The sequence below is a fragment of the Podarcis pityusensis genome, assembly GCF_964106645.2.
Source record: "Podarcis pityusensis genome assembly, chromosome: 6".
Classification (NCBI taxonomy): domain Eukaryota; kingdom Metazoa; phylum Chordata; class Lepidosauria; order Squamata; family Lacertidae; genus Podarcis; species Podarcis pityusensis.
In genome coordinates this window covers 60,946,009-60,960,456 of record NC_138030.1, presented here as the reverse complement: position 1 = coordinate 60,960,456, position 14,448 = coordinate 60,946,009, and the positions used below count along the sequence as shown (strand labels likewise).

The following is a 14,448-nucleotide window of genomic DNA, read 5'->3' as shown; positions in this document are numbered from 1 at the left end:
TTTCAGCAAGTGAATTTTATTTCAAATCTTTGGAAGTCGTAAAACATTTTATTTTACTGCCATACATAAATGAACTATATGTTTTGTTACCTCCCACCCACAGAAGTCAGCATTATTAAACAAACCAAAAGCCCATATACTTAAAAAAGAAGAAGCATAATGCAGGCTTCATTAAAAGAATTGAGGCACACTCCATTGGGAGGTTTTCCTGCCTTAAGCCCTGCCCACACCATGTTCAGACAGTTCCCATTCATCTCAACAGGGCTCAAAGCAAGGAGAACTTCCTAGCAGATTGTGCCTTTTTATCTTTTTACATATAGCACTTACTTCCCTACCAGCTCAGTTGCAGGTTGCAATGCAGTTTTTGGCAGTACTATATGTGGCACACAGAAGAGTGCAAATTACAAGCAGCAATCATGTGATCTCTGCCTTGAGCCACAGGGAGTGCAAAATATCTCAGTATAGAAGCTCAACATTCTTTATATCAGAAACATATGCATAAAAGGGCAAAAGCTGGGGTCAAATTCAAAAGAATAGTTAGGAACTGTCAAATTACACATTTTTGGTAAAAACTAAACTAGAACGATCAACAGATTTTGGTCACAATCCTTAAACAAGTCTAAAATGCTTTTTCAAGTTTAATTATGGGTGTGCAGTGTGAACTTCAGCATATTTTATCAAACAGAATGCCTCCAGCCTTTAAAGTGTTCTTCAGTTTTCTTCCTGGGACATTTTCTTAGCATTTCTTAGAAATATTACTAGCATTAATCTGCACACTGACGTGTAGAAATCCTTTAAAATCTTCTTCCAGGCACTATTCAAGGAACACCCATGAAAGTATTCCAGTAGCTTAAAGCACTTTGTGATTAGCTAGATCCAAACATAACACATAAAACAAAGACAATAATCTTAACGAGACAAAACCACCTTTTCATTGATTACTGTGTCACCTTTGACCAATTTAGCACATATACAATCAACATGAATGTTATTGCATTCTAATTGTATCATACAGTTTACATACATTCTACAGAAATTGCAGGCTTTAGATACAAAATTGTCACTTTGTTTACTGATGACAATGACATTGTACTACATAAATTTAACTTGAGCCACCAGGTTTCTTTTGCTATATTGTCATTATAAATAATGCGTAGCCCTATTTCAAGTTAAGGTGCTTCCTTCTGCCTCTGTGCAATTAAGCTTTATACTGTACAAACCATCCCTATCACTGAACCAGCTCCCATGAGACAGCCCCTTCAAAAGGCTCATGCCTATCCATCTCAAGAATTTTTGGGAGCCAGCCTTTAAAACAATGGCACACACAAACTAAGGAGAGGCTGAAATGATTGACTTGTCATGATTGCCACTAACTTACAAATATCTATCCAGAGAGATTAGACAGGGAGGGTTGACATTTCATGATTAGAACACAGTTTACAATTAATTTCCCATGGGAGAATCTGATATTTCATCATTTAGAACAGCAGTAATTGAATTACATTTTTAATGTTTTCTGGAATGGCTGGAAAAAAAGAAAGAATGAACATAAGTAAACCGTGAATGAGATGAAAAGCCACTCTGTAGTTATCTCTGTGCATGAGATGGGATCCAACAATAAGCTAATTTCTTTCTTGTGTATAAGCTAATTTTTGTTTCAGTGACTTTACTTCCTATTGGTTGATGACAGTTCTGGGCAAAGCAGGAGCCAGGAAGCACATTCAAAGGAAACCAGGGATGAATGGGGTTGGGTGGGCTTAAGGATTTCACAATTAGTTTGAATGACTAGGCAAAACGAACATCTACAATGGATGTAAACAGCACAGGCAACATGATTAATGGTGTGCTAAATTTAGACAGAGTTGGGTTTTCATCCCACACAGGATTGTTTTATAGCAGCTCTAGCAATGCTCAGAAATAAATTGCATCCAGCCCAGATTGAATTTGCAGCAAAATCATGACAACACTGTTAGTGTTACAGTCCCTTTTTGGCGCTTCAGAATTGCTACAGCTTGCTCATGAGTCACGCCTTCCAGAGTCTCTCCATTAACTGCTAAAATCTGATCGCCACGCTTCAGTCTGCTGTCATCTGCAGCTGCTCCCTGAAAAAAACCAGAAATGGCACATCAGAGGCCAAGCAATTTGATGGGGCTTAATTAAAGAAGAAGAAGAAAGAGAGACATACATAAACCACCCTCAACGGTGACATTCCATTAACATTATTAATGCTTCTCAGAGCATTTGTGGCCATTAATGCTTCAAACACTTCACAGATGATGAGGAAAAGGGGTGGAGAGAAGATTCTGCTCTAGACCAGACTGCCCCCACCTCCAAGATTAGGCGTGTCAATGGTACTGCCATTTTTGTTATTTTTTTGATAAAACCAAACAGAACAAGATCAAATCAAATGAATACTGATTACTGACTGTAATAAAGAGATTGAAGAGAAAATCAAGTGCACATGTAGGTGTGTGTGTCCCATATGCCATCAATGGTATAGAGGCACACATTAATTGCTCTAGACCTGGTTGGCTGCCAACTGGGCCATGCAGTGTTTGGAAATGAGATCTTTCCATAAGGCCTGATGCACTTCTGGGAGCCTCTCACTGTGTGGGCTAGTTCATGCTTATTGCAAAAACGAGTACCAAGTATCCATAAAGTTGTCCTTTTGAGATTCACACCCCGCATCTTGTGCTGCTGAATTAGCTTTCCAGAGATTGCTATTGGCCACACAGTGGCTAGCCATCTGCTTTTAGGGAAGGGCGAGGACGTCTTCCTTTGCTGCACTATTACTCAGCAGACAGCTGTTAGCAGAAGCACTTTTCAAAAGATGTGTACTGATAGCCCACATAAGAACTCTGGAAGGAATAAGTCATGCATCATAGGATAAAGATTTGAACACATGGCTTCAGATCACAGACGCACAGCTTGTTGAAAATGTGAACTGATGATGTAAAATTGTCCCACTTTTTTTTAAAACTAACACAATGCTGGCCAAGTAGGTCAGTGTTGCCAGCTTTGCAAGATGAGATAACTGATGTATATACTATTTGTGTCAGTCGCTGGGTGAATTGCTGAGTTGCTAGGTCACAACAGGAGCCCCCCTCAAGCATAGCATTCCAGGTGGCCATGGCAGGACTCCTGATTTTTTTTTTTTTTTAAATTAATGTCTAAACTAAATACCTGAAGCTGTGCTAACCTGACTGCAAACAGTGTCCCATTTTCTAATACTCCCCTTTTAACTTTTTTCTTTCTTAAAAAAACTGATTGTGGGCATTTTTATATGTTCTCAGCTCTCCAATATTCCACATGCCTGTCCGTTTATAATTTCTTGACAGAGAGATCTTTTTTTTAATGTCTGTTTCGCATTTCAGATTCTGCACATCTAAGCAAAGATTGAAACAAGATATGCACAACGGGCTGTGCATAAAATTTGATGCAACCTTGTCATATAATGCCCCAAACTGTTCAGTTGGGAGTAAGAAATATGCAAATACGGAAAATAATGCAATGAACAAAGAATATGATACACCAGATCAACAAAGAGTAAAACACCCAGAAACAGGTACGTGAACACTTATTTGAATCTTTAAGTGGGAGAGGAACAAAGGATACACCTGATGCCAGAGGTATCATGGTGAACTAGGAGTGACGATAAATGCACGGCTGCAACTAAAATGCATGGCTTTGAAAAATCAAAATAGCAGCTGTGTAAACTTCTCTCCTGGTAACAGTAGCTCAGGAAGGGATTTGCACTGGTACCAGAGTTAAACCTCCCTTTCCCATGCGCTGAGATCTCAATTCTGATCAGCTCCTCCCCACAGCTGCTATTTAAAAAAACTTGACATGTTATCACACATTAATTGCGAATTGGACCTCAGACTGGTGCTTTTAAAGGGGCCTTCAGCATCTAACTTAGGAAAAAGACTTGTCTTCATTCCAAAAATGAGAGCTTGAGAGCCCAACACCTTTCTGATGTGATAGAAGATGACTTTAAAGGATGACTGTAAACACACCTTACATTTCAAGAACCTTTCCTGCTAAGAACTGTACATTGTTAAGGGTGGGGAGTGGGCTGTAGCTCTGTGAGAGCTAAACTGCAGTTCTCAGGACTCTTGGAGGAGGGTATGTGCTTTAAATGTATGGTGTGTACACAGCTGATGACATTCATTCACCTAGTGAATAGACAACTTTACATTTTTTTTAGCAACAGTCTGCTGGGGGGGTAGTTCCAATTTTCCAAGATATGGAAACTCACAGACTGCCCCCCCCCCACTTTCCCCAATCAAAGAGTGGCTTTGATCAAATTAAAATGAAATTAGTTGTTACAAATGTATTTTGAAGCAGCGAAGATACATGCATAGGTTCATCTTTTCTTGTTGATTACCTTTGCAAAAATGGTCTTGACATAAATAGGGAGGTCTCCATGGGGACTTCCATAGCCCCCTACAATACTAAATCCCAATCCATCTGAGCCTTTCTCCAACACAATAATCTTAGGCTGAGGTGATCTGGAAAACACAGCAAATGCCACTTAAAACAGAGCTTATTTAATAAGTGGAAAGGTAACCTAATTGAAACGGCTGCACACTGTCAGATCAATGGTGCGTATTGATCTAGTTGGCAGTAGCTCTACAGGGAATTAGGCAGAAGAGCCTTTCCAAGCACTGATATTGGAAAGGCCAAGGTCTGAAATTCAGATCTTGTGTACACAAAGGATAAGCTCCACCACTGAGCTACTGGGCTTTCTCACGAATTAGCTAAGTGAGGCTAGTGCTGGCTCTAGGTTTTTGAAGGACCTTTGTACATATGTCCTCAGTGAGACCCCTCCTTCTCACTGATGGCAATACTGTCCATTCCTTTGCACTACACTTTCCCTCTGGGCCTAATCCTCTTAACTTCCCAAATTTGCACTCTAAGGCATGTGAAGGATACTGGTCTATCTCCTCAGTCTTCTCACAGCTTACATACTGAGAGGGGGCAAATAAACAGACACTGACATCAAGGAGGCTGAGGAGGTTGACACTGGGTTCCTTGCTGGAGAATAATGATGATGATGATAATAATAATAATAATAATAATAATTTATTTATACCCCGCCCATCTTGCTGGGTTTCCCTCAGGAAGTATAGGCCTAAGGAAGTGCCCAGTGATGGTCCTGTGTATAATAGAGCTGTTAGGGTTTCCTCCACCTCTGACTCTATACACTTTTGTCAGCAGCATAAGAGGTAGGCATTGGCCAGCTGAACTTTTTCTCATCAGTGAAAACTAGAAAATGTTTAACTACTGACGTGAACCATGGCATGAAGAAAGCTCACAAAAAGTTGGCAACACTAGGGTAGCAGGAGTGCATAAGTGATTTGCTTTGCTTGATGCATGTACTTTTCAAAACAATTATATCTAGCAGAAATCTGTGCTCTGCTTACAGCAGGCAAGGACTAACCTATAGATTGTTTAATGGTATTGAGGTGAATTGCTTCTCAGAAGATCCAGGCTGGAAGGAAAGTGGTTGTATGAAAGATGTTCGTGGCCCTGTGATTCCACAGTATATGTATTTTAAAATGAAGCTCACTATCTAAGAAGTGAAGCTACTAATGATGGCAGTTACAGATGAGAGAAGACAGTCCCAATATTTGTTTAACCACGACCAATGTGGAAGAGAATAATACCAGGGCAGCCCCCTTTGGAGAGGAGCTTAGCAAACCGCAAATCTTGAAGTTTTGAGATGTGCATCTGACTTGCAATGGAACCAACAGCAGAAATGAGGCCACCCTCTTTAAGGAAATACCGTATTTTTTGCTCTATAAGGCTCACTTTTTCCCTCCTAAAAAGTAAGGGGAAATGTGTGTGCGTCTTATGGAGCGAATGCAGGCTGCGCAGCTATCCCAGAAGCCAGAACAGCAAGAGGGATTGCTGCTTTCACTGCACAGCGATCCCTCTTGCTGTTCTGGCTTCTGAGATTCAGAGTATTTTTTTTCTTGTTTTCCTCCTCCAAAAACTAGGTGCGTCTTGTGGTCTGGTGCATCTTATAGAGCGAAAAATGCAGTAGATAAAACACCTATTGCTCAATTGGAATGCTTACAAGAAGACTGTGGAGTCATGTGATAAGAAATAACCCAACACCATGCAATGAAACAGATGCAAAGAGTAATATGAACTTGAGGTTTGGTGACTGGTGTTACCTTGAATCAAAGGGGGAGAAAAGACTAAAAGTAAAGCCAAAGAGAAACTTTTTGGAGCATGCATCTAGAAGCTTTTTCAGGAAGAGTGGGCAAAGCTGTTCTTCATTTAATTTCTCTAAGGGCAGATCATCTGGAATTGTAGTTGTCATAACTCAGCTCAAGCGAAAACATAGCCAGATAGGAGCAGAATCAACATGACAACACATCAGTGGAGGAAACCCAGGAGGATTGGTTGTCACAAGTCAATCAGAATAGTAATAATACAAATCTTCTGGCAGCCTGGAAGATTCATATTTGCATATTTTTGTGTTATTAGCAATTATATTCAAGACTAGCAGCTGAAAACAAAAATGTTTACATAATCTGTCAAGGGAAGAGGCTGAGGACAGCCAAGCATTTCAACAGGTGCTCTTGAACAACAAAAGCATATCTAACCCTTGTTCCTAAAATAATAGAGATGGGATGTACCATTGGGTCTACTGACATACAGGCAGGATGCTCCCTACCCAAGTTCTAAAAAGAGCAGCGACCCTACCCAAAGTCTATACTAAGAAAAGGAGAATGGTACAACCCATACCATGTAGGAAATTGCAGAGTTGCTTATATGCCTAATTTATAGGGCTTCTTTTAGTCATGAAGAAGGGCAAGAAGCAAGGTAGGAGACTGAGGTCCAACCCCTCCCCCTGCAATGCCACTGGAAACCCCACTGATTTTCTCTTTCTCTTGCTGATATACTCTCCCCTCCTCTCCTTTCACAAGGTCTAGAAAATGTGAGATCACATGTATGAAAAATTCTTCTTTGTGCAATGCTTATTCAGAATCACTGGATAAATACAACCCTGACATTATTCAGATTGAAAGATGTCACAAGGAAGCAGCAAAAGTAAGATGCATAAGGCAAGAGGTACATTAAGGTAAAAGACTCCCTAAATAGAATAGAATAGAATAGATAATTTATTACAGTTACAGATAGGTAGCCGTGTTGGTCTGCCATAGTCAAAATAAAAAAAATCCTTCCAGTAGCACCTTTAAGACCAACTAAGTTAGTTCTTGGTATGAGCTTTCGTGTGCAAGCACACTTCTTCAGATACACTGAAACAGAAGTTGCCAGATCCTTCTATATAGTGAGAAGGTGGGGAGGGGTATTACTCAGAAGGGTGGTGGGAATGGGAGATTGGCAGATAGCTGAGATGAGCCTGCTGACGACTCTTAACGACTGTAATAGGTCTTACAGGAAAAGGCAAGGGGTGAGAAGGTGAGAAATGGCTTAGTCATGTATAATGGGATAAGAATCCAATGTCTTTGTTCAAACCAGGTCTCTCCATGGTTTTAAGTTTGGTAATGAGTTGCAATTCAGCAGCTTCTCTTTCCAGTCTATTTCTGAAATTCCTTTGTAGTAAAACAGCTACTTTGAGATCTTGTATAGAATGTCCTGGGAGATTAAAGTGTTCTCCTACTGGTTTCTCTGTTTTGTGATTCTTGATGTCAGATTTATGTCCATTTATTCTTTGGCGTAAGGTTTGGCCTGTTTGTCCAATATAGAGAGCTGAAGGACACTGTTGGCATTTGATGCCATACACAATGTTAGATGATGAGCAATTGAATAGTCCCGAGATGGTATGTGTGATGTTGTTGGGGCCAGTAATGGTGTTGTCCGGGTGTATGTGGCAGCAAAGTTGGCATCTGGGTTTATTGCAGGCTCTGGTGCCAGTGTCCGTGTTAAGTCTGGTTGTAGTATTATTGTGGGTTAGGAGTTGTTTAAGATTGGGTGGCTGTCTGTAGGCAATGAAAGGTCTTCCTCCCAGAGCTTGAGAAAGAGAACTGTCATTGTCCAGGAGAGGTTGTAGATCTCTGATGATGCGTTGTACTGTTTTAACTTGGGAGCTGTATGTGATGACTAGAGGTGTTCTGTTATTTTCTTTTTTGGGTCTGTCTTGCAGCAAGTTCTCTCTGGGTATAAGTCTGGCTCTGTTGATCTGTTGTCTAACTTCATCTGCTGGGTATTTTAGTTCTGAAAAGGTTTGCTGTAGATCTCTTAGGTGAGAGTCTCTGTCTGTAGAATTGGAACAGATGCGGCTGTAACGTAGTGCCTGGCTATATACAATGGACTGTTTGGTATGTTTGGGATGGTAGCTAGAGGCATGTAGATATGTTTGTCGGTCAGTTGGTTTACGGTATAAGGTGGTGTCCATGCGCCCATCCTGTATTTTTATAGTAGTGTCCAAAAAATGTATTTCTTGCATAGATTGATTCATTGTAAGGTTGATTGTGGGGTGAAAATCATTAAATTTCTGGTGAAAGGTGTCCAGGGTCTGTTGACCATGTGTCCAGATGATAAAAAATCACAAAACAGAGAAACCAGTAGGAGAACACTTCAATCTCCCAGGACATTCTATACAAGATCTCAAAGTAGCTGTTTTACTACAAAGGAATTTCAGAAATAGACTGGAAAGAGAAGCTGCTGAATTGCAACTCATTACCAAACTTAAAACCATGGAGAGACCTGGTTTGAACAAAGACATTGGATTCTTATCCCATTATACATGACTAAGCCATTTCTCACCTTCTCACCCCTTGCCTTTTCCTGTAAGACCTATTACAGTCGTTAAGAGTCGTCAGCAGGCTCATCTCAGCTATCTGCCAATCTCCCATTCCCACCACCCTTCTGAGTAATACCCCTCCCCACCTTCTCACTATATAGAAGGATCTGGCAACTTCTGTTTCAGTGTATCTGAAGAAGTGTGCTTGCACACGAAAGCTCATACCAAGAACTAACTTAGTTGGTCTTAAAGGTGCTACTGGAAGGATTTTTTTTATTTTAATTTATTACAGTCGGAGACCAGCTTATAAAACACACTTGGACTCCCTAAGTATTTCAATCAAATGGACAGGGTGGCATTTTACAAGGAAAATTCCAGTGCATTTGTGGATCTTGACTACAGAGAAAAGAATCATCTGGCCTTAGTGTGATTATTAGATTTATGCATGAAGACTGATACTGCACATGCCTATTCAAATGTAAGCCCCACTAAGTTCGATTACTTCCAAGTAAGATGGTATACATTGCAGGATAAATCTTTCATCCCACCGAATTTGGAAAATCTAACAATGTGTATTAAGCTACAATCCATCCCCCTCTACAATCCATTTATATGCATCTCCATTATTTCAGACAACATGGGGAAGAACCAAGATCTAGACAACACCACCTCAAATACTCAACATACCATAATGAAATCACCCCAGCTAAACCATTCAACCGGCTTCACTAGCAGCCATACCATCTGCTGCACCTAACTAATGGCAATTTTTGACAACAGCATGGAATTCAAAATTTTGGAGTTATGGAAGCTCAAATTGTTATGGCAACTTAAAAGCCTTTTAGCTATAGAAAACAAGGGACAAATTATAATGCATGCTCAAAGTCCAAAGTAATTTGTTAAAACTGATCGCAAGTCCAAATATCAATGCCATTAAACTGAGAGCATTCGCAACTTCTTCAGAGCAATGTTTTGCTTCCTCTAGAAAACTTAAGTATCAGCACAACATGCATACTTACTCTGGGTCTTCAGGATGGTTTTCTGTAGGTGGGCTAAAATTAGTGCTAGCAGTCATGCTCTCTAGCTGGCTGGCGATGGCGCTGATGTTGGTGTCAGCTACAACCTGCAAGACAAAGTGAAAGTGACAAATCTATACATATATCTTAGCTAGCATATTATCAAGCAGCAAATTCTGTATTCTTAGAAAGCCACTTTTCCTAATTAAAAGGGAACTTTAACTGATGAGTGAATTGTGGAAGCACTTAAGACTGTAGCATTGTTAAAGCTAAGTGGATAAAGACATCATTTGTGCCTAGAGAGAAGGCTAATGAAAGCCATTTATATAACCTGGGACTCAGCTACATTAGTAAAGAAAAAGCGTTTTATATGCGTTATAACACTGTGACATCAGATGGCGCTGTGGAGTCCCACCTTTAGCCAACGTGATTTCCCATTATGAAGTTTACAACACGTTTTCCAGAAACACTTTTTGTTGTGTCTAGATCTACCCCTATTCAGCTTTTCAAAAGAAAAGAAGGTATGTTTGCCCAGAAGTAAATCCCCCGAGTTAAATGAGATTTACTTCCAGTTAAGCATCTATAGGACTGCAGCCTGTATAAATGCACACATGTATGATGCTTATTTTCTTATAGACTTGGAAAGCAAGTAGATGAACATATTAAACTCCTACCCCTTTTGCCTTACCTGTATTCATTGCAAGAACGCATTAAGCTTTTTGCACATGCTATTTTTGGACACAAAGATTAGCGAATCAAGAAGGGGCTCAATAATGCTTACCTCCAAGAAGAGGAACAGCATTAGAAAATTATCCGGCTACAGGGAGCTGGGTGTCAAATGACCACTCCTACAGGAGATTGTCTTGGCCAAAAGTCCTCTGTGGGGGTTTTCTTTGCCTCCCCTCCAAATTTTATTCTTTCACATCTGTGTTGTTTTGCTGAAAGCTGCTTCCATGAAAACTTGGATTGGACTGGCCATAAATTGAGCTACTTACCAACTGGGGGGTAATAGGTTGGTTCATTTATAAGATGACCCAATGCAAGAATGGTGAAACATGCCTATCTCTAAAAGAAGCCAGCATGTCTTTTCACCCAATTAATGTATTACTGAGTCAGCTAATAAAAGGCTACTTTCTCCTCTGAGTGAAGTTGGTTCACATAAGAGAAGAAATCTAGTGGCATGGTCGGTCCAGTTTTGATATCCTAACCCTCAGTGTTCTTAAAATAAATGGTCCAGATTTCAGAATCACAGCGTATTGATTAAACAGCAGATATTTTATATGCTTGTTCTGTCTTACTCATAAGGCAGAATAATACTATAATTTTCCAGTAGGATGGGAAAACAGCTAAAAAGCTCTTGCTCTGTGGTTAAAAACAACAGCAAAACCTGGCAGGAGGACATATCTATATTCACCGATCTGTGGCTGGCAGTAAGAGCATATCAAAGTTCAACAACCTTGCAAAAAGCTTCCCCTTATCTCATTACTACACCTGCAGACAGCTGATTAAATTAACTAGCAGCATCCAAACAGCGAGGAGGGATGAAATATTCCCCCAGGATCCTAATCTCCCATTTGCAAACAGCATTAACAAACTCCTTTGCCATCCTACCCCAGGACATATCGACTATAAAGCTTTCCACACCAGTGGATACAATTATCTGACCTTTCATAGCCAGTGACTATGAGGTGGTTTAGCAGATAATAGAATTACTTAATGATGTGTCACTCATGATTATCAAATTGATAGGATGAGTTCACTTCTGTGGTGCGAATTCATCAATGGGCAAATGAGAAGTACAGTTATTTAAAATGAAATATAACCATTTCCTATTCATCACATCCATTTTTTTTGCTGATCTGTTTGGATACAGGAACGTAAACAAGACAAGTTGCACAATGACTCTTAAATGTCTTTTCTACAAAAAAAGATTTTTTTTGGTAGAAAATTTAATTTTAATGCATATTTAATGCAAAAATTGAAAGTGAATAAATAACAAACAATTAAAATATGTGCATTGTATTATTTTTGTAGGTCAATTATTATTAAATAAGAACCATACTGCAGGGGGGAGAGGTAGCCTTTTAAAAGATGAATAACTCAACAATCTGCTTTTCTGGAAATGTTGATATAACAGACATGTAATGAGTAACAGACATGTCATGAGCAAGTATATTTAATCTTGTATCCCCATAGAATCTGGTTTCCTGCCATTTTAAAATAATACTGTTCTCATTTTGGGGACAGTGTAGGTATAATCACAATACTTCTGGTGTGACAGTAGTAGTATGGTCATATGCCCAGCTTATGTCAGTGCTATTTTCTATTAACTTTCAAAGATGCAAACAAATGTCACTTCACTGTTTATTAACAACTATGGCATCTGCTCATAAAGTTCACCATCCAACTTCGGCTGGGATTTTTATTCTGGGCTTGTTCATGTGGTGATAATGGTGACCTCAGTTGCATTAGATTGGCTCTATCTAACAAAATTATTTTTGTTAATTTGCCAAGTTTCAGTATTTTAAAATCTTGCTTAGCACCTGTTACTATCCTTAGAACCTATTGCCCTGAGCACAGGCAGGCCTTACCTTATCAGACTAATTTAAACAAAATCTACATAAAGCAGATATGCTCCCCCAAACCCTCTTTGGGCTCTTTTCTTAAATGGAGTTTTGCCCCTTACATTTTTTTAAAAAAAGATTCTGTAAAGTTCTGCAAACATTTGGGTTTCCCTGAGAATCCTGATAGATCGCCTTCTCCAGAGGGCCCCATTTTGGCTACAATCATGGCAGCATTCACTATATGGAGTGAGTCTAACATAACCTCAGATAGCAGCTTTAATTTTGTCAGTTTACCATTTATTGCACTAGCAAAGGCATTTACGGATAAGACAAGAGCTAGAACAGGGGCAGATGAGGGATGTTTTTAAATCCCCATTTATATTCCTCCTGGAATTTGTGGTTTTGCATTCCTCTTTCTTGTGGAGTGGCACCAGTGCATTAGAAATTTGCCTTTCTTCTGTTTGCTATGCATTCATAACATTTATGGTTCTGGCCCCATATGGGTTATTGCTGAGAATGAGCGCTTGTGTGAATTGCTTAAATCCAGGAGTGGGGGGTAGCATGGTATTTAAAAGCGTTTAACTCCCTGCCCCATTATTTTCTTCCTTAGGGCAATGTGTATGACCCCACCCCTTTATCAAGCCAACCCTGTGAAATAAGTTTGGTTTTATTAAGAGCATGCCCATATTTTTTTTTAAGATGAGCTGTAAGCATGTTCATTAGCTCTGCTAAGAAAATAAATGCTTTCCCATACAAACACAAAGGGAGTACATCTTACTGGATAACACACCTTTTCCCTTCCTCCTGCCAAATTAAGACGATAGATCAATTGTACTATCCAAGTACTGCCACTTGGTTGATAACCAGCCATATATAGCGGTTCAAAAGAAGCAATGCTATTTCTTGTGCCCCCTCCTGCTTTGAAGAACAAATAAGGTTAACATGATGGGCAGCTCCATCAAACCTATGTAGCAAGAGGAGGGAATTTGGTTTTGTTTCAAAAGTGACAGAAACTGAAAGCCTAGATGATTTTTCATGTACAGCAAGAAGTCGTTCCCTCTCCCCCTCACAGTTTTATAGGATCGTGTTCTCAGTGTGTATGGACAAGAATAAAGCACTCTAGAATGAAATAATTTCTTGCTTTCATCTTGCATAATTCAAATCAGCAAGAGCCTTGCCGTGCTGTGGTGCCTTGCGCCACTGATGCTCAGCCTTTTCTTTAAAAACACCATTTATCTATCCTGGTGCAGCCGCATGTTCAATTTATCATCATACCTGCAGGATAATGCTCCCGAAAGCATTCTTCAATAGATTAACTGCATCAGCGTGAGACAGCCCATCCAAAGGCTGCCCATTAATACTGACAATCCGATCGCCAACCTAAAAGGGGGAAGGGAAAAAAAAGTACAATAGCTACAGAAAAATTGCTGGCATTAAGAAAAATTGGAAGAAAGCTCAACGTTTCTTGCAAGTTCTGGCTCTGCATACTCATGTTTCCCGGTTATAGAAAGACAATAGAGATCTGCTATATTTTCACTGATCATTGAATACTTTTCATAGGGAGGAGAAAACACTCCTCCTGGAAGTAGTAGAACACAAACAAAGAGCTCCTACTTCACTGATAAATTTTGGAAGCAGAGAATTACACCAAAACACATCCTAAGTAGCAAAAGCCTATAGCAGTCCAAGCACATGCATGTGGTGCACAAAAGCACATTCTTTCAATATGCAGCGTCATGAGAGAAATCACATGATCTCTGGTAGATAATATCTGTGACCACAGATGTCAATGGGGTTCATAGGAACCAATACTTACTATTGAAGATATAGTGTTTAGTATTAATTTTCTGCAACAGCCTTTTTAATTTTCCATTTGTCTCACTTAAATAAAGTGTGACATAAATGGCACGACAGTTATCACTGGCCTCATCACCTCCACACAGAGTCCTAACATTCACCTAAAGAAGCAGGTCAGCCCAAACAGTCTTACAGCAGATCCAGATGAAGTTCAGTCTTGAGGCCAGTTCACACAGTGAAAAGGCAGCTTGTTCCCCCACACAATCTTCTTCCTATACACAAATTCATCCCTGACTTGTGGTACGGAGTAGAGTACTACTGCTATCATGGAAATTGCTGTAGGGTACAT

General features: G+C 39.8%; 1 protein-coding gene across 7 annotated transcripts in view; it reads right to left on the bottom strand.

Annotated features, from left to right (window-relative positions):
- Positions 1 to 14,448, bottom strand: part of PATJ (PATJ crumbs cell polarity complex component) — a 153,875-nt gene continuing 139,427 nt past the window's right edge. For 6 of the 7 annotated variants that reach the window (XM_081011731.1, XM_081011730.1, XM_081011729.1 and 3 more), the window contains 4 exons: positions 13,578 to 13,682; positions 9,742 to 9,845; positions 4,388 to 4,511; positions 1 to 2,102 (listed from right to left, as the gene is read on the bottom strand). In XM_081011731.1, coding sequence (XP_080867857.1) covers positions 1,956 to 2,102; positions 4,388 to 4,511; positions 9,742 to 9,845; positions 13,578 to 13,682 — 480 coding nt within the window. In that variant the 3' untranslated portion in view covers positions 1 to 1,955. The remainder of the gene's footprint in view (positions 2,103 to 4,387; positions 4,512 to 9,741; positions 9,846 to 13,577; positions 13,683 to 14,448) is intronic. The other variant, XM_081011732.1, reaches the window with a different exon arrangement.